General features: G+C 42.1%; 1 protein-coding gene across 1 annotated transcript in view; it reads right to left on the reverse strand.

Moving 5' to 3' along the window:
* Positions 1–7400: 7400 nt before the first annotated feature.
* Positions 7401–21285, reverse strand: part of MEDAG (mesenteric estrogen dependent adipogenesis) — a 28727-nt gene continuing 14842 nt past the window's right edge. Inside the window, exons 2-5 of the mRNA XM_054015358.1 lie at positions 20615–20724; positions 17164–17282; positions 12549–12828; positions 7401–10169 (exon numbers count right to left, since the gene is read on the reverse strand). Of these exons, the coding sequence (XP_053871333.1) occupies positions 10096–10169; positions 12549–12828; positions 17164–17282; positions 20615–20724 (583 nt within the window). The 3' untranslated portion in view covers positions 7401–10095. The remainder of the gene's footprint in view (positions 10170–12548; positions 12829–17163; positions 17283–20614; positions 20725–21285) is intronic.

Genomic DNA, 21285 nt, shown 5'->3' on the forward strand with positions numbered 1-21285 from the left:
AGTATCAACAGTGACCGTGGAACTCATTTTACTGGACAGATTGTAAAAGAGTTATGTGCAGCTTTGCAGACTCAACACAACCTTCACTGCCCCCACCATCCGCAGTCTGCTGGGACAGTGGAACGCCAGAATGGAATTCTGAAAAATAAACTGGCCAAGATTTGTGCTGAAACAAACTTGAAGTGGCCAGATGCCCTTCCTCTGGCACTAATGAGTATGAGGGCCACTCCCAATCAAAAGACTGGACTCAGCCCTCATGAGATTCTGACAGGGCGCCCGATGAGACTACCAACTGTACCCCCACTGACCCTAGCTCAGATGGACATTCATTTAATGGATGACACAATGCTTAAGTATTGTCAGGCACTAATGAAATGTGTTAAGTCTTTCTATACACAGGTGAAAGAAGCACTACCCAAGGATCCTGTGCAGCCCTGCCACTCGCTGGAACCAGGAGACTGGGTCTACATAAAGGTCCATCAGCGAAAGACTGCCTTGGCTCCATGCTGGAAAGGCCCTTTCCAAGTCCTGTTAACTACCAACACTGCTGTGAAGTGCCAAGGACTGCCCACCTGGACCCATGCTTCGCACTGCAAAAAGACCCCTCTGCCTGGAGAGGATTCTCCAGCTGCTGATCAGCCTGTTTCTCCTGCTAGCTCTGCTGTGCCTCCTGGACAGCAGGGAAAGAGGACAAGGTGAAGTGCTAGTAACCTCTCCCTTGTCCACTGACAGATCTACTGTGCCTTTGAATTCTTTTACAGGAATCACACCAGTACAGGGTGAAGTGCTAGTAACCTCTCCCCGGTATTATGGTGAATCACAACTGCTTTTGAAGAAGAAAAGAAGAAACACTCGCTCTGCTGAAACCACCAAAGTCCAGAACTTTCTAACTACAAAGGACATTAAGAACTGGCCCTGGTGGAAGAAACGAAGCATTGTTTATTGGCAAGGAGGGAACTGTGGGGAACGTTCCTGGGAATGTGGGGTCCAGTGGTGGGGTGGATTCTTTCCAGGATCAGGGCTTTGTGCTTATGGACAGGTACCTTCAGGATGCACTACCCTCCCTAATTGACTTTCAGATGATAAATATCAAAAACGCCTTGCCACCACAAAGACTACACCTACCACTAGTCCCTTGACCCTTGCCACCACCACTGTAACTTATCCAGATACAAACAGTACTACACATTCCAATGATGAGAAATTGGGCCAACTAGAGAAGGCCATAGGCCTTGTTTCTGGAGCACAACTAACCCAGGTACAGGCTGGAGTTGGTGAGTTACATGTTATCTCCGCCCTTAGTTTTATGACCCAGAAGTTACTGACAGAGATGGTATTGAATATCACTGAGGCTGGGAAGGCATTGCAGTGGGATCTAGCATGCTCAGAGATTCAGGATTTCTTGAATGACCAGCTAATGGCCATTCGGAATGATCTAGAGCACCAGGCTTGGCCCACTGCCCTTACAGACACGTCAGGAGTGCCATCTGACCTGTGGCCATGGAAACATACTTGGAAACTTTCTGGGTGGAAGTGTGGACGTTCTCAGTGCTCCTTCCAAGCATATGGACCGGTACAGGGGGTGTGGGCTCCCACATACTGTATCCTGCCGGGTCCATGGGGAGGATGCATATGGGATTGGGTAATTCATCGAGACATCTGGGAAATTAGACCACCTGGTATGCCCAATCGATTCTTAGTTAGTGCTCCTAGGATTACACCTGACATTTGGATCGGGTTAGGTAACCTGTGGATATTCTGGCCATTAGAACCCCCACAGCTTCAGTGTACACGTAAACTGAAGCCAGGAGAAGTTGTCACTGTCTATGACTACGTTTGCTGGGAGGGTAGGGGACAAGGAACTACCCTGACAGGACACTTACTCTTCCAAGCTAATGATAGCTGTGTGTATGTTAATGACACCATATCACAAGACATACATTTTAATCTCACTACCACTGCAGACAATCATATCATTTACTGGCCTGCAGATAGAGTTTTTCAAGTAGCCCTTAGGTTCCAGATACCCTTTAATTGGACTAGCTTACTATCTGATAGATTTCAAAATTTGCTTTCATTGTTACCTGAGATTCAGAAAATCTCTGAGGTACAAGGGCAAATTCACATGCTTCAAAATGTATATCAAGTAGAAAAGTATGCCTTTCACACTGCTTATAGAGTATCTACCTTATGTACTAAATATGATGTATTGTGCTTTATGACAAAGGCTGTACAACAACCCCATTATAGTATTGCTATGGGAATGTTATTGCTTGTATTGTTATTAGTTAGTTTAGGATTATGTTATTGTTGTTGTAAAAGACGTAATAATAGTAATACCTTTCATGTTCATGCTAATAATGCATTATCATTGCATCCAATCAAAACCCCTAAGGTTGAAGCATCTAATTTAGAATCTGAAGTCCAGGACTTGATGCAAATAGAGATTTGAGAATGTTTGTTGTACTAGAAGTACAAAAGGGGGGGGTTGTGGAAGCAGAGAAAAGAACTGACAGAAGGGAACTGCAATGCATGATGGTTGTTAGCAAGAGTCAGGCTTCGTAGAAGGGAACTGCAATGCATGATGGTTGTTAGCAAGAGTCAGGCTTCGTTAGCAAGAGACAGTCTTTGTTAGCAAGAGTCAAGCTAGCTGTGCCCCTGATAACCCTGATAACGCGAGATTTGTAGAAGCCAGGATTGTGTGAGGATTGTGTGAGACGGGTGAGAAAGAGCTGTGTAAGAAGTCATTGTGACCTCAGTATAGATAAGGTGTAGAAGACCTTGTGTAGATAAGGTATAGAAACTAATTGTATGTAGGCAAGAGTCAAAACAAGTAAGGAAATGAGATATCAAGATGGCCTATGTATAAACAAAATGCAGCTGTCCCTCATTATTTCTGTAATGAAAGGTATAAATGCTTGCTGTAATTAGTTACCAGAGAGAGACCTACTTGCTCTCTCCTCTGCACATGTGAGAGTTAATAATAAAGCCTCTGACTTGCTGTACCTAAACAAAATAGTGAGAACTCAGTTTTTCTCCGACACTGGTAAATAATGAAGAGGATAGGCCACTGATGTAGAGTGGTCTGGATTGCTTGGTAAGCCGGTCTTAAGTAAACAATATGAATTTTAGTATGGCTAAAACATCCAGGAACAGAGAAAGCAGGACAAACTTAGAGGATGGGGGACTCTATCCTGGGAAGCAATGACTGAGAAAGATTTTGGGGATCATAGTGGATGATCAGCTGAACATAAGCTCCCAGTGTGGCTCAGCAGACAAACGGGCTAATGTGATTCTTGGATGTGTTAACACAGGAAACTCAAGTAGGAGCAGAGACGTTATTTTACCTCTGTATTTGGCCCTTATGTAGCCAGTGCTACCCTGTTTCCCCGAAAATAAGACATCCTCCGAAAATAAGGCCTACTTACAGTTTTGCCTCTCGTTGTAATATAAGACATCCCCCCGATAATAAGACCTCCCCGATAATAAGGCATCCACCGATAATAAGGCATTTTTCATTTCTGAAAAATAAGACATCCCCTGAAAATAAGACCTAGCGCATCTTTGGGAGCAAAAATTAATATAAGACACTGTCTTATTTTCGGGGAAACAGGGTATGATACAGTGACCAGATCTAGTGCACACATTTTTGACCAAAGGTGTTGGTGGATTCTCTGTCACAAGCAATTTTTAAAGCAAGACTGGGTGTTTTTCTAAAAGAATGCTGTGGGAATTATTTTGGGAAAGTTGTGTTATACAGATCAGACTAGATGATAACACAGCCCTTCTGGCATTGGAATCTATGAAAAGATCCTTTGCTCTTATCTTGTAGGCATTTGCATTCTCATGCCTATCATCCTGGCAATCTTTACTACTCACATTCCTGCAGCTCACTGGGTGGGATGTGGTAACTAATGGTATTCTCAAAAAACCCCCCCAAAACAAACAAGGAGTCCTTGTGGCACCTTAGAGACTAACACATTTATTTGGGCTTAAGCTTTCGTGGGCTAGACCCACTTCATCAGATGCATGAAGTGAAAAATACAGGAGCAGGTATAAATAGATGAAAGGATGGGGGTTGCTTTACCAAGTGTGAGGTCAGTCTAAGGCAGGGGTTGGCAACCTTTCAGAAGTGGTGTGCCGAGTCTTCATTTATTCACTCTAATTTAAGATTTTGCGTGCCAGTAATAAATTTTAATGTTTTTAGAATGTCTCTATAAGTCTGTATTATACAACTAAACTATTTTGTATGTAAAGTAAATAAGGTTTTTAAAATGTTTAAGAAGCTTCATTTAAAATTAAATTAAAATGCAGAGCCCCCCCGGACCGGTGGCCAGGACCCGGGCAGTGTGAGTGCCACTGAAAATCAACTCGCGTGCCACAGGTTGCCTACCCCTGGTCTAAGGAGATAAATCAATTAACAGCAGGATATCAAGGGTGGAAAAATAACTTTTGAAGTGGTAAGAGAATGGCCCATTACAGACAGTTGACGAGAAGGTGTGAGTAGCAGTAGGGAGAAATTAGTAATGGGGAAATTAAGTTTAGGTTTTGTATTCTGTTCAGGTTCTTATACTAGTTTAATCACCATAGTATATGAAGGAGACACTATACAAGAAAAAAGAAGACCGCTTCTGTTTAATGTCTCTTTATCTTTTACTGTTTCATAACCCACTACTCTATGCAGTACAATTAAAAATAATATTCTTGCTAATCACCCTTTCTTGAATAGAAAACACTTTTACACCTTCTACTTTTATGAAAGTTTATGAAATAAAAAATTCACATGAAAATAAAATTTAAGCAAAGATGGCATTCATGTGACTGCTGTGGGCAGCAACTTTTCTGATGTATAGTTAAATCTGTGATAAAGGTGGTATGGGAATCTAAGATTATAAAAATATCCTACTTAAATATTGAAATTATTGTAAACATTTTAATTATCTTTTAAGGTAAAGAGTAATACAGAACCAAGGAAACTACTTTATGATCTCTTACATTGCCACCAATGCCAATGTCACCAATATTACATGACCAAGGTCATGGGATCAGAAATGCCAGTTTTCAGAAAACTGCCCAGAGCAATACAAGTGCAGTTTAACACTTAATAATGCGGCTCTGTGAATATGAAGCAGAGGGCTTGTCCTTGGTTGTGTGTATTTTTTGTTAAGTACAGCTCCAGTAAACAATATAACATTTAATTTAGATCTGTTTTAGTGACAGACTAATTACATGTGACATTATTCCATCGCAGTGTCTTGCACTCTGGTTCTGGCTCTCTGATTTGCATATTAATATAATTATTTCTCAGTAGCCATACAGTACCCAAATCTCAGTGCTCCAGCTAATGATGATTGTTATTCAGTGTGTAAGCGTTACATAATCACTGAGGGTTTGATTGTGGTATTCTTACTCTTGAATACTTTGCCACTAGTGTCCCAATGCAATTGGAACTAGTCAAACGGTTAGGTATTAAGCATTGTGAGTAAAAGGTATCAAACTGTCCCGGATGCTTGTTTTAACTGTACTGCAACTGATTTACTCAATTTAGCAACTACAATTCCTCTTTTCTGATTGGCTTATGTACTAAACTTTTTCAGTTTTTTACCAGCAGCAAAACTGCTGTCTTAGCTTCTCTCTCCTGTGAAAAGGGGCAGAAAAAACTTCAAATGTGCCCTTCTTTCTTATAACCTTTGAAGGGACAACTTAAACCCAAGTTGCCTTTTTTTTTTTAATTAGACATTAAAAGGTGCTATCTATCCCCATTAGTTGCACTACAACATGAGAGCTAGTACTGTTGGATAAAACATTTTGGTGCAGTACTTATCAAAAGTTTTAAAAATAAGAACATTTTTGAATGTGGTAGAGGAAGATATTCTAGTACTATGTCCTTGTTTTCTAGAACTAGTTAGGACAGTCATTAGAACTGTCAGTTTCCCACTCTTTTAATAGATTTGTGCATGGCTGCTTTTAACTTCCTAACAAATGGTCTGATTTGGGAACTGAAAGTGCACCTACTGGAGGTTCCTCCCACCTACTGCTGGCACTGGCAGAATTAGTAATTAAATCCTTCAGCCAACTAATGATAAATACTCCTACTTCCTATTTGTTAGGACTCAACCCTCTTGTTCCTCACCCTTGACAAATTCCTGAAGAGCTCTGTGTAGCTCAAAAGCTTGTCTCTTTCATTGGACCAAGTGTTGGTCCAATTAAAAAAAAATTATTACCTTACCCGCCTTGTGTCTGTCATATAATGGAACCAATACAGCAAATTAACCACTGCCATCCATTAGCTATCAAGTACAGAAAATAAGGTTGCAAACACCAATTTTAAAATGCTGCCCTCTTATTTACAAGATCACCAGAAAACTGAGAACAGACATTTGCATGGCACTTTTGTAGCTGGTGTTGCAAGGTATTTATGTGCCACATATGCTAAGCATTTGTATGCCCCTTCATGCTTCAGTCACCACTCCAGAGGACATTCTTTCATGCTGATGACACTTGTTTAATTAACACATTATTTTTTAAGTTGTGACTGAGTTCCTTGGGGGAGATTTGTATGTCCCCCACTCTATTTTATCCACATTCTGCCATATATTTCATGTTACAGGTGTCTCAGATGATGATCCACCATATGCTCATTTTAAAAACACTTTCACTGCAGATTTGACAAAACGTAAAGAAGGTACCAATGTGAGATTTCTACAGCACCATGGTTTAAGAATCTGAAGTGCCTTCCAAAATCTGAGAGGAATGAGGTGTGAAGAATGCCTTCAGAAGTCTTAAGAGCAACACTCTAATGTGGAAACTACAGAACCCGAACCACCAAAAAAGAAAATCAACCTTCTGCTGGTAGCATCTGACTCATAATGAAAATGAACATGCATTGGTCCACACTGCTTTGGATTGTTATCGAACAGAACCCGTCATCAGCATAAACGCATGTCCCCTGGAATGGTGGTTGAAGCATGAGGGGAGATATTTACATGCCAGATGTGCTAAAGATTCATATCTTGCAACGCTGGCTACAGCAGTACCATTAGAACGCCTGTTCTAGCTTTCAGGTGATGTAAACTAGAAGCCGGCACCATTATCTCCTGTAAATGTAAACAAACTTGTTTGTCTTAGCGATTGGCTGAACAATTAGGACTGAGTGGACTTGTGGGCTCTAAAACTTTAGTTTTATTTTTGAATGCAGTTTTATTTGTACATAATTCTACATTTGTAAGTTCAACTTTCATGATAAAGAGATTGCCCTACAGTGCTTGTATTGGGTGAATTGAAAAATGTTTTTTTACAGTGCAAATTATAATAAAGTGAGTGCTGTACACTTGTGTTGTAATTCAAATCAATATTTGAAAATGTAAAAAACACATCAAAAAATATAACAAGCAATAGAATACTATTTAAACAGTTTGATTAATTTTTTAATCGACAGCTCCAGTTTTGGCACATGCCTACACAGGTAGAATCATACATTAAAAACAAATCTTTAGAACTGGAAATAACCTATTTTAAACAAAAGTACAAAAAAAATGTACAAAATAGTTGTGTGGTCCTATACAATGCAATATTAGAAAATGTCTAAAATAAGTTTACAAGATATTTAAAGTTTGACTAGTCCCTTTATAGGTGGATTCCAGCAAAATTTAATGCTGTATTCTAACAATATGAGTATTATTCCACTCCTCATAGGATTTTTTCTGAACAAGCAAAATTAAGGTGTTTGAGCAAGTATATACAGTAGATAGCTTCAAACAGAGTAAAAAAAGACTACTGTACAGTATACATGAGCTTAATAAAAGTACACAAAGGCCAGCAGTAAAATACAGAAGAACTTCATTACAATGTTGATTATAAAGGATATGGTATATTAGGTTTATTACTAAAGTCAGTTTTACTCAGACACCATACATATAGAAAAAAAATTAGTCACCAAGGCCAGCTGCCACTCTGTCAAATTGCATAATTGAAAACTTATTAAAAGCATCTTCAAAATTAGTTATTCAGTCTAAACTTTGCAAGATGTAAGATTGCTATTAATATAGTCTCCAAGGCTGCTTTACAGGTATTCTGGAAAGAAAGAAGAATTTTGTGGCAAGTTCTCAGCTACCATAAGTCTTTCTTTATGAATCAAAGTAATTACCAGGGTGCTTCCAGTGTCTATGGCAATGTGGATTCTCACCAATATCTGGAAGTGTGTACAAAATACTGTGAAATTTAGTCTTCCACCAAGTCATCAAGAATGTCAGTCATTTTAACCTCAGGAGCCATGTGTACTGTATGCATCTGTTTCTCAAGAAGTTCTTCCATGATCAATTATTCAATGGGGGAGACAATGTATGGCTCAACCATTAACAGTGGCTGATTTTTAAAAGTTTTGAAAGTCATGACCCATCTGACACTTTAAATACTACCAGTAAAATGCACATGATAAATGAAGACATCAAACAAATTACAGCTAAAAATCTCAAACTATGAGAGATAAAGTGAATGTACAGCCTTGTTTTGTGTTAAAGCCTCCTTTGGAAAGAGATTCATTACTACTGATGGGTTTTATACCGAATTTTTTTTTAACCTCTAAAAGAATGGCAGTAAGTGGAAAACATTTTAAGTAACAAAACATACTGTGATTTAAGTAACAGTATTGAAGTTTAAGATTTTTACTAACTGATTTAGTGTGCCAGAAGATAATAGTGTACTTGCCTCAAGGCATAACTTATAGTCTCAGACTTCAGTCATCTCCAAGTGAGATAGCAGCATACCCAGACCACTTTAAAAAAGTACAAGTATAGCAACATTGGACTCATTTAGCACCTCCCGTAGGAGGCTCTGAAAGGGCTTTACAAACATCAATGAAGCCTCAACACTCCTGAGAGATAGATTAAATGTTTTTCCCCCATTTTACATATTTTTGGAAATAGATGCACAGAGAGGTTAAACAGCATGTGACTGAGGTGGGAACAGAATTTAGATCTTCTGATTCCCTGTCCTCTGCCTTAATCGCAAGCTTCTATTTTTTTCGCCCCAAAAATTTATAGATCAACAGTTAGAAAACAATCTTGGATACTATACCCAGCTTCTAGATTCACAACAGCCTTGTCAGTCCTCAAGTCCTCACTGGCCTCAGAAACGTTTTTAAAAATACATTTAAACATAGATCAAAACAGATTGTAGCAAAACTAGTTTATAACTCTGCTAGGCTTACTTGTGTGGATAGGGATCAAGGAATAGTTTTAAACATTTTTTAATGAAGATTCTTTGGCTTAACATAGTTTGGCCAGTGTTGTAAGAAAGTTCAGGAGAAGTTGCAGCAAAAAGGTGTTTAAACATGATCCAACAGCCAGTGATAACAGAGCCTAACTTGGATGTTTATTGGAACACTGTGATAACAGTTTCCTAACCAACAATTTGAGACCTATTCTCACATTGCCAAGTCTTCAGGAGAACCATGCTAATCACCTCACCATCTGGGTTTAGGCAAAGCAAGTGAAGTAGCAATCATAGAAGAATTCTGTACTGAGGCCTTGGCTACACTCGGGAATTCACAGCGCTGTGAAGCGTGAGTGTAGTCACGCTGTAAGTACTCCACTTCTCCGAGGGGAGTAGCTTGCAGTGCTGCGAGAGAGCACGCAGTGCTGCAGGCTCTGATCACACTGGCGCTTTACAACGCTGCGCTCGGGGGGGGGGGGGACGTTTTCACACCCCTGAGCGCAGCAAGTTGCAGCGCTGTACAGCGCCAGTGTAGCCCAGGCCTCAGTGTGCGTTGCAGTGGTAAGCAAACAGACTTGGTGTTATGGACAGAGGAAAAGAGGAGCTACACAATACCCACTGACTACTCTGCTTCCCATGGAGATGCCCATTTCAAAAGAAACAGGATGATGTTTGGGGATGGAAGAGTAAAGAATAGAGCAGAATCCCTTCCTGGTATCCTAGACACAAACAAGGAACAGCTGCCTCACTCCTCCCTTCTCAAACTTCTCACTCCTGCAATGCATTGATGTGCATTTGCATTCTCAGTTGAAAGTCTTATGATTTTTATACCAATTTCATGAATTTTGTTGGTCTTCCTTCTGATTCTTGAACTCTTGGGGTTCAACATACTCTCACAGGAGGATTTGTTAAAGATGGCTGTGGTGTCGGACTGCAGTTAAAACCATCTATCGAATCTGAAAAATAGTAAGAAGAGCATGGTTTACAACAGACCTACTAGGAAATAAACAAAATAGTAAGGCCCACCACCAAAGCATGAGCAAGAAGTGGTTTAGTTACAAGTTTGAAGAGTAAAGAAGCGGAGTGCTCTAGAGTCTAGAGTACCAAAAAGGAGATTAAGGGAGATTTTCAGAGGCACACAGGGCAGCTAGACACCCAACTCCCATTGAAAGTTAAGAGGAAGGGAAAAATGTTCCCTTCTTGGGATATAGAGCCTTTGCTGGACAATTAGCAGTATTTCACATATTTAAAGGTTCATCTCCTCTATAAAGAAACGTTGCTTACCAGTAATTGTTCAAGAGTTGCCTCTGTGTATTCATAACTTGTGGGATTTGGCACCACTGAATTGCTGAGCTGCACAACTGCCTTGAAAAACCACATCTGTTGGGGATTCCATGAGTGTTCCTGTGAGATGGTGATGCCGTCACCCTACTCTACATACAAGAGTGTACAGCTTTTCAAGGTAATTCAGTGCCAGATCCCACAAGTGGGAATATCCAGAGGTCCTCAAAGAAAACACACAAGTTTGACAATGGTTATTAAGCTCTGTTGCATCTCAGCCCACATTCTAATAGACCAGGCTGAACTGTGGCTATATCTGGGCCATGTTCTAGCCAGATTCAAAAAGTGTTCGAGGAATTAGGCAAAATTCTCTAGATAATATAATTTTAGCCTGATTAGAATATGGTTCAGCACAATGTTCACAGGCCAAGCTCCAAAATGTGTTAGAAAGACAAGTCAATATGCTAATGAATTTAATTACAACTGTTAAAACTGTTTCTCTGTCATAGATGGGGCCTTTGACTTTAGCACATTTTGACTTTTAGGGGTATGGTTAAATTCCCATGTACGCCACAAAATGGAATGTTTTAACTGTGCCGTGGGGATAATACAGAGGAGACTTTAGGCCCTGTTCACTTTTCAGTTGTAACCAAGCTCGGGACACATTTACAACAAGGTTAGAAGGTTTAGCATAGTTGGGATGTAACCAAGGCTAGAGCACTGGACAATCCAGGAAGATGGGGGCCTAGTTTTATTTGTGCATTATGAGCAGGAGCATTAGTTTGTCACAGTGTTAGTTACAAATTGGCAAAAAAGTGGAGCTGCTTCTCTCCCATCTCCTCTTCCTTATCCTCCTGTTGGTTTTGGAGAAATATTATAACCACTGTAGAGTTAAAGAGCTTATTTTTAAAGAAAAGTGGGGGAGGCTGAGAAGAGTATAAAGAAGGGGGAGAGAACAGCAGGGAAAGATGAAATTGGGAAAAGTAGTAAAGAACAGATGAGAGGAAAATAAGGTACCAGAAAAAAAGAAAAGGTGGAGAGGAGATAAAGGAAGCAAGAGGAGAGGAGATGGGGACAGCCAGTCCCTCAAAATAACCTAGGGCAGAAGCTCCCATCCATTTCTATTTTTCTTTTAAAAACCACAGAGTATTCTTAAGTATCATGTTTAAAAATCTTAATCATAATAACCTACAAAAAAAACCAAAAAACAAAACAACAAAAAACAGGAAAGCACCATCAAAGCTCATGGACAGCTCCAGTTGCTGTAATTAACAACAACAAAAAAGTTTTATTTCAGCTGTCTATAGCTGACATTGTGGGTTGCATATGTATGTGTGCACAAGTCATGCCATCATGTAAAAAAGCAGGACATTTTTTAAAAAATTGCAGAGGAGACAAAGAACCTGCCAATAGCATGGACAATTAACTACTGTATGCACTCAACTTGGGTGAACATTTTTACCAATTTAGTCTTATAACAATGAATTTTTTTTTACAAACTAGTTGACAATTGGTTATGAGGCATTTGGTTATTGGATTTACATAATTATTTATGCAACACCAAAAAAAATGTTCAAATTCCTTTGCAGCCCAAATAAATCATGACATGATTTACCCCCTCCCCGCCAAAGAACTTGCACTCTAATTCTGGCTGTGATACAAGTGATTTTAATGATATGTGCATGGGTTAAAGCAGGAAAAGTGTTGAATAAATATTATTTGAGCTTGGTTTTTCAAAGCCCCATGTTGTATATGACAAAATCATTCTCTATGTCATAAAGATATGCTAAATGAAGATGGTTTTACATTGCTCACTGCATAGCTTCACCTATAACTGAAGGTACACACTAATTATTGAAATGATGTAGGAGACATTTAAAATTGCTGGCTTAAAAAAAATGGAATTTCAGAAATCCAGAATGTGTTTCAGGGGACATTTCTGAATTTTGTATAATCCTGATTTTAGATAATCAGAGTTCAAATAATTGGAGTTGAGTTATAGTACATTAAAAAGCAGTAACAGTAGGTTTTTGTCTTGTATGATATCAACCTACCTCTTGAGGTGAATTTTCTGTCTGAAAAACTGTTCAAACGGACATAAGGTTCACTCATTTTTTCTAGAAACATAGTGCTTATTTCTTTCTTTTCTGGAGTGGTATTGGACAAATTCAAAACTTTCCCAGTCACTGCAACTGTGTTTTTGCTGATCCCAAACCAATAGAAGAAATCAAACAGGGCATCAGATTTGAACTCATAGGAAAAGCTCAAGTCTTCTCCGGTAACTAAATGGCTTCCAGGAGGGAAAAAATTCTTGACAACTTCTTGGAAATCAAACTGGGGGGGAAAAAAAAATTATATATAGTTAAATGTTTAAATCATGTAAGGCATGATCTCTGCCTCAAAGAGCTTACAACTTATACTTTAGATGTGACATCCTATTTAAAAAACAAAAAACAAAACAAAACAAAAAAAAAAAACTTACCCATAGAATTTGAATCTGCAGTTGCAGACATGGAGACCTGCAGCATTCTAATCCCCATACCGCACAGCTGTCTATCACTAGCATCACTGCTTTGACATTTGACTCACTTTCCCCCTCCTTTCCTTGTGATGGGGCGGGGAGAAAAGAGGGAGAAGTGTCAAAGCAGTGATCCTAGTGATACTAGCAGGTGCAGTGATGCTTTCAAATAAACTTTATATAATGGGCAAGGGACTTCAATGAAGAGATGTTTGAATACTAAACTCCTATGATTATAGTTCCTTTTTGCCCTCCAGAGATGGCCTATACCTGTATTGTCATAATTTCCTCATCCTTAAAATGTTAACCTGACAAACTACAATTGTCCTAGGTTTTTTGTGCTATGAAGACGAGACTGAAGGGTGAAAACTACATTAGCCTGACAAGGGTCTAGTCTTACAGAAGCAAAAAAATTCAAGTTAAAGCTCAAATTCCATGCTCACAGCTATATCATGGTCTTCTCAGTAAAAAAATGTGCTGAAACTACACATTTTGGCAGACTTCTGTATAACATGAAGATTGCCTATTACCAACCAGATTTTACCTTTTCATAAATATGTACTTCACGTTGCAGATGGCCATGGGAGAGATTTTCAGCTCTGTACTTCAGAAACACATGATTAATTAGTTAATTGCTAATAAAATAGCTAATCCTATTTTGGGGGATAGATTATTTCCTAGTGCCTCATTCTGGCTTTACAGCACAAAATATACCAGGTACTTCTTAGAAATTCTCTTACCTGAAAGGATATTAATGGTCTTCCTACCAAAGGACAGCATTATCAAAAGTATATTTGAGTGTAAACCTAATTATCGGAGCCTACATTTTCTGAATTGCATATACAGAAGTGTGCATGAAAAATTTGCACGTGCAATTACAGTGATTGTACATGTGTCTGCAAAAATGACATGCACAAATAGCTGTTAGACATCTAAATAGTCACGTGTACACATAATTTATTCATGCACGCAGAGTACATATTTCTGAAATTCTAGGAATAATGTCTAAGGCCAGGCCTACATTAGAAACTTTTACCAGTATAGCAAAGTTGGTTGGGTATGGGATTTTTTGGTGACATTTCTACACTAGGGCTTTTGCCAGTATAGACACAATTAGATCAGCACAAAAGTGTTCTGCCAATATAGGTTATTTAGTGTGCCAAACCAGTCTAAGCTGCACTGGCAAAAGCATTTTTTGCCGATATCAACGGCATCTATAATAGAGGAGTTTGCCAGTATAACTATAGCAACAAATCTTTTTTTTAAATGTAAACCTGGCATAAGTATCTGATATGAATGACCTAGCATCACACATTTTGTATACACAATTTGCTTTGTGAAGTGCTGCTCACACATGATGGTATAAAACACTTAGTAGAACACTATGCCAATGTTTTCATCCCAGAGGAAATTTTTAAAAGATATATATTTTTCAGTTCATTCATCATTAGATATGCTTTTTTTTCCCCCCGTTTGAAATTTCAGAATGTTGGTCTGAACAAAATGAGTAATGATTTCCTTTACAGAATGTTAAGCAATACTAGAGTAACACTCAACAAGTCACAGATGAAAATGCAACAGTCAGGTTTTAATGTAATTCATTTATTGCTTTATGTCAGGGGTAGGCAACCTTTCAGAAGTGGTGTGCCAAGTCTTCATTTATTCACTTTAATTTAAGGTTTCGTGTGCCTGTAATACATTTTAACGTTTTTTTAGAAGGGGTCGCTCTCTAAGTGTATATTATATAACTAAACTATTGTTGTATGTAAAGTAAACAAGGTTTTCAAAATGTTTAAGAAGCTTCATTTAAAATTAAATTAAAATGCTGATCTTACGCCACCAGCCTGCTCAGCCCGCTGGGTGGGGGGTTCAGGGCAGAGGGCTGGGTGTTGGGGGGGACTCGAGGTCAGGGCAGAGGGCTACGGGGTGTGGAGGTGCAGGGCAGAAGGCTGGGTGTTGGGGGCAACTCGAGGTCAGGGCAGAGGGCTGGGGTGTGTGTGGGGGGGATGCAGGGCAGAGGGATGGAGCTGTGGGGGTGCAGGGCAGAGGGATGGGTGTGTGTTGGGGTGGGGAGGTGCAAGACAGAAGGCTGGGGTGCTCGGCTCGTGGGGGTGCTCCCAGCCCCCTGCCCTGAGCAGCTCATGGCAGGGGGCTGGGAGGGATATGACCTGTTCCACCCCCTTCCCCCAGGCCCGTCCCTACCTCTCTCTGCCTGCTCTACGGAGCAGCCAGCATGCTGCGCTCGGCTCTGCTCCTCTGGGAGGAGGAGGGGCCGGAATGCACCACATTGTGCAAAGAAGCAGGGGAGGGGGGAAGCTTGGCTGCTGCAGGACCAAGCTTCTGCCTCCTGCCCCTGCAGGGGAGAGCGGTGGACGGGGGGGCTGCGGGGGGCCGGGACCCCCCCCACCGCTCTCCCCTGCAGGGGCAGGAGACAGAAGCTTGATCCTGCGTCAGCCAAGCTTCACCCTCCCCCTTCTTCCCACAGCGTGGTGCATTCCGGCCCCTCTGCCCCTCCTCCTCCTCCTCTCAGTGGGCAGCAGTGTGCCACTCAGAATCGGCTTGCGTGCTGTGTCTGGCACGCGTGCTGTAGGTTGCCGACCCCTGCTTTATGTCCCCTAAGTCCTCTGGAGAATGTTGCAATCCACATAATACCCCCTATAATAATTCTGCATCTCTGATTTATCTTGCAGATATGAAGAAACATGTAACCTGATATACAGTTAGATAGGCCCAGATCCTCAAAAGAATTTAGACACTTAACTTCCTTTATTAGCAATTAGCTAATTGATCATGTGTTTCTGAAGTGCAGATCTGAAAATCTCTCCCATGGCCATCTGCAAAGTGAAGTACATTTAAATAAAAGGATATTAGGCACTTACATACCTTAGGATCTGGGCTTTAATGACTACACATCTGGAGATGAAGGGCATAAATGATTCCAACTAAAGTTGACATGTAATTTACACAAAATGTATTCCTTTGAGTCAGCTTTTTCTGTTACACTGTAATGGACTAGTGCTACTTTATGCTTCCACCCACTTTTAGTCAGACCGTATTCCTTTTTTGGGATGGAGAGGGCCTGTTGGGGATGGAAATCCACGCTTTGCAGGAGAACATCATGTAGCTGAAATTCAGTACTAAACTGAGTAGGCTATCTAAATGCTCACATATTGTTTGCAGTGTTGTTGTAGCCGTGTTGGTCCCAAGATATTGGAGAGACAAGATGGGTGAGGTAATATCTTTTATTGGACTAACTTCTGTTGATGAAAGAGACAAGCTTCTGAGCTACACAAAGCTGTTCCTCTGTGTTTGGGAAAGGTACTCAAGAGAGTCACAGCTAAATACAAGGTGGAACAGATGGTTTAGCATAAGTTGTTAACACAAGATGTAAGAACCCATTCAAGGTAAAATGACCAGTTAGCATCTCTGCAGTCATAGCACAAGAAAGGGGAGGTTAGTGGGTTACAGACTGTCACAATCAACGGTAATCAGATACTGGATTTATGATTTATTACAACAATCTGTAACCCACTAACTATGCCTTTCTTGTCCTATGACTGCAGAGGTCATAACTGGCCATTTCATCTTGAATGGTCTCTTACAATGCATGTTATGTACCGCACTAAAATAGATTGGTATAATGTTATAGTTCACAGTATTTTATAAGTTAGAATTCATTCCTGCAAATAAAGCTGTTACCCTTTTGGGCACTCTCACAAGAGCAACAATATTTTATGTCCTCTGCTCAACAGGATGCATTGAATGCTTTAAGTTTAATCAGATTAAAAACAAATGAGGGCAAAATTGGACCCTTACTTGCTAGCAATGTAAAAAAAAAAAAAAACCCACAAATCTGAAACACAGAATTTTGAGTTTGGCAACTAAAGAACATCTCAGTTCACTGCCAAGGACAAAGCAGATGCCTAAACTTTGAACCCATATTGGGTTTTTTTATTATTATTTTAATATATGTTGTATAGTTTATATTTAAAGAGAATAGGCTATACCAAAACATGCATTATAAATCTGTTTATTTGCAAGTTTCCTCCAGAAACCACTTCTGTTTGTGCCTCACACAAGCCAAAAGGAAAGTTAATGTTCAGCACAAACAGCCTTGAATATCTTATTAACAGCACATATCCAGGACTCACCCGCAGTTTGTAACTTTCTCCGAACACTGAGGATATTACTGTGTTCATACCATGCTCTATCTGTCTTCTGATCTTAGGATGTCGTGTGTTCACGATAAGTGCGTATGTTTTTTCTGAAACTGATACAGTTAAAATGTTACTAATTGTACCCCTTTCAAGAGTCTGATTTGTCTGCATACCCCAAGTTTCACCTCACTTAAAAGCTACTTGCTTATAAAATCAGACAAAATACTAAAGTGTCACGGCCACACTATTACTGAAAAGTTGGTTACTTTCTAATCTTTACCATATAATTATAAAATAAATCAATTAGAATATAAATACTCTACTTACATTTCAATGTATAGTATACAGAGCAGTATAAACAAGTTGTATGAAATTTTCGTTTGTACTGACTTCGCTAGTACTTATTACGTAGCCTGTTATAAAACTAGGCAAATATTTAAATGAGTTTATGTACCCCCTGGAAGATCTCTACATACCCCTATGAGGTTCTTACCCACGAAAGCTTATGCTCCCAATACTTCTGTTAGTCTTAAAGGTGCCACAGGACCCTCTGTTACTTCCTAGGAGTATGTATATCCCTGGTTGAGAACCACTGCTTTAGACCATTCTCTACCCATATCCCAAATATTATTGGCTGAATTTTCATCTAATAAAAAAGTTCAGGCAGGCCTTGTGAAAAATCCCCATATAGCTCTGTTAATGCATGTAAAACAACTGGATAAATGGTGTGATCACATCTCCCTGTAGTAGCAAGCCCCAGCAACTGGTAAAGCTTGAACAGCTATTTGGAGCAGATACTGGAGAACTCCTTTAGCTTCATGTTAGAAGCCTGTGGTTTTGGTGTCAAAGGTACCAGATTTGATCCTCTCCAATGACCGATATATGTATGTCTGCAGTTGCTCTTTAGGGAATCATGCTCCCATTGGATCCACACCTATATAATAACTACTCCTGAGGGAATTACGTGCCAAAAAATTAAAAATTCTGCCAATTTTGTCAATAAATAAAAGTTAAGACTCCAACATGGCAGTGGGGAGCACAGGTCACTGGCTGCACAGAGGTGGGAAATCACCCTGCAGCCTGCTCCCCCCCACTCATCTCCCCCCAGACCCTGACCCAGCGCAAGGACCGGCGCTGCCCCTCCATGCCAGGTGCACCAGGTGTGGGCAGGCAGGGTCAGCGTAGCAGGATCCAAGTGTGCTGGGGATCCAGGTGTGGGATGAGAGGGTTCTGTGAGGAGCAATCTGGATGTGGGCAGCTCAGCGGGGGTCCAGCTTCAGGCGGATGGGGGCAGATCTGAATGCACAGGGGCTCATTGGGAGCTTCTGGGTGCAGGAGGTGAGGCTTTGGGGGGAGGAGGGTGTCTGGATGCATGGGGGAGCAGCTCCCCATACAGTGACCCCTCCCCCTTTGGCTGAAGAGTGAAGGGGGCAGGAAGCAGGAGGGGAGAGGGATGTGGAGCTTCCTGCAGAGGGGGGGGAGGTTTCTGGGGCTGGTTCTGACCCAGACCCAACTGTTCTTTGCAGAGGAAGAGGAAGTCCCCCCTTCCCCCATCTCCAATCCAGCCGGGACTAGCAGTTGAGCCCGGGGCAGGTAGGAGCCACCAGCTGGGGCATCCCCATAGCATAGTTTGATAGCTATTTTGGCGGGGTGGAGGTGGCACAAGATTGCTTGGTTCACTGGCTCTCTTCACCCCCACCTGGAGTGGTATCTGGGCTGCCAATGCTGCGGAGGCTGGGGATATGCGACAGTCTGAAGTTGACAATCAACTTCAGACTGTCGCATATCCTTGATGAGTGCCCACTGACTGACAGCAGGGCATGTTGTGCATAAGCATAGAGGGCAGTGGGGAGGGGAAGGGGCATGGGATGGGGAAGAGAAGTGGATAGAGCAATGGGGGGAGGAGGGCAGCAGGAGCAAGCACCAGGAATATTCTTGGCCCAGGGCTCAGCTCCAGCAATGTTTGGGGCTGGGTCTCTCCCTTGGCCCCGCCTTCCGCCACCACGCATCCCCCGGGCCATTTAAAACAGCCCGGGGGCCCCACTCACCACTGGCAGTGCAGCAGAGCTAAGCGGCTTCCTCCCTGCTCGCTCCACATGGCTGCCAGCCCCTCCCTGCAGCCCCTGGGCGGGGTGGGTCTGTGTCCTGCCCCAAGTGCCCCTGCAGCCAATGGGAAGCTGCGGGGGCAGTGCCTGGGGTAGCAGCACATGGAGACTCCCGGCCTGCCCTGCCTAGGAGTCCCAAGTAAGCGCTGCATTCCCCCACCCCCTCCCAGAGCCTGCACCCCCCCTTCAGCTCCCCTCCCATCTCCAAGCTCCCTCCCAGAGACTGCACCTCCACCCCCAGCCCAGAGCCAGCACCCAAACTCTGTCCCAGAGCCTGCACCCCTCACCCCCTCCTGCACCCCCACTTCTTGTCCAAGCCCAGAGCCTACACTCAAACTCCATCCCAGAGTCTGAACCCCAGGCCCCCTCCTACACCCTCAGAGCCTGCACCCAAACTCCATCCGAGAGCCTGCACCCCAGGCCCCCTCCCCCACCCAAACTCCCTCCCAGAACCCAACCTCTCACCCGTCCTGCACCCCAATCCCCTGCCCCAGCCCAGGGTCTGCACCCTAGACCTCTTCCCTCAACCCAAACTTCCTCCTAGAGCCTTAGGCAGGTGGGGGGCAGAGTTTGGGCACCACCAAAATGTCTACAAACCTGCCATCCCTGCTCACTCTTGTACATAAAACAGGACGATGGCCACGCAGGGCATGCCCAGCACACATAGAAGGGGAAGATGACTGGTACTAGGACCCAGGGGGTTGCGTCCAACTGCAATCAGCGAGCCAGAGTGCCCCTCCCCCCATGTCCTGCCTCTGTTTGGGGGGCAACACCCCCTCTGCCTTCCAAACTATGCCCATAGATGTCCCCAAACACCCCCTCTCCCCCAACATGGTGATTTACCTCTCCGCTGGCTACTGTGGATGCCTGAAACGATGCGCCCATGCTGCTGGGGAGGGGTGCATGACCACTCTTGCAGATTCCCTTTACTTCCCTGTCAGAGAGTAATTTTTGTGCAGGGAACCAAAGAAATCTGTGAGGACATGAATTTTGTGCACGCATAGGGATGCAGAATTCTCCCAGAAGTAAATAATCCACTACCATAAGGGGTAAAAGTATTAAAACTCAAACTGTCAGCATTAAATACTGCTGGATATTTTGTGGATTTTCTGGGGAACAACGCCTTGTAAGAAGGGTGTAAAACATTTTAGCCCAACTGAAAATTATAAGCAATTGAAAACAATATTAGAATGGAAGCTGTCGTATCCCAAAAGATCAACACAATGGGCCAGATCCTATGCCAATCTACATCAGCTGGAGGATCTGTCTCACCCTTTATTTTTAATCAAGCAAGTCTAAACACGAATAATGAAAAGGAACTATATAACATACATACATACCTTTTGAGGAATAATTTTTTGTTCTGACATTTGTGAAGAATACTAGTGGTCTGGTTAGTATAGTTTCTCTGTAGTCTTTATAATCACGATGGCTGGTGAGTTCTACATCCCTGTTAAAAATCAATTACAACATTATTAGCTACTCTCTTTGTACAGTACATTCTTAAGTATAATTTTATTTTAAAAAAATCAAATTTGATTTCTACTATTCAAGTTTCTTTTCACATAAAACCATGGAGAAATGCAGGGGCTTGAACGTGATTCAATTACTTCATTAAGGATGGAGACCAGCATTTTGAAACTGTAGTGCAGAGATGGGCAAACTAAGGCCTGCAGGACCCTCCTTCCCTGCCCCTGAGCTCCTGGCCCAGTAGGCTACCCTGGGCCCCTCCCCCACTGTTCTCCCTCCCCCACAGCCTCAGCTCGCTGTGCAGCTGGCGCAATGCTCTGAGTGGCGGGGCTGCGAGCTCCTGGGGGTTGGATGGGGCGGCAGGGGGCGGTTAGGGAGAAGGAGTGGTTGGATGGGGTAGAGGTCCCAGGGGCAGTCAGGAATGAGAGGAGAAGTTGGATAGGGCGGCGGGGGGCAGTCGGGGCAAGAGGTCCAGAGGTGGTAAGAGGACAGGGAGTGGGGGTGTGGATGGGGCAGGAGTTCCAGGGGGGCCTTCAGGGGA

Source organism: Malaclemys terrapin, chromosome 1 (genome assembly GCF_027887155.1).
Source record: "Malaclemys terrapin pileata isolate rMalTer1 chromosome 1, rMalTer1.hap1, whole genome shotgun sequence".
Lineage (NCBI taxonomy): Eukaryota > Metazoa > Chordata > Testudines > Emydidae > Malaclemys > Malaclemys terrapin.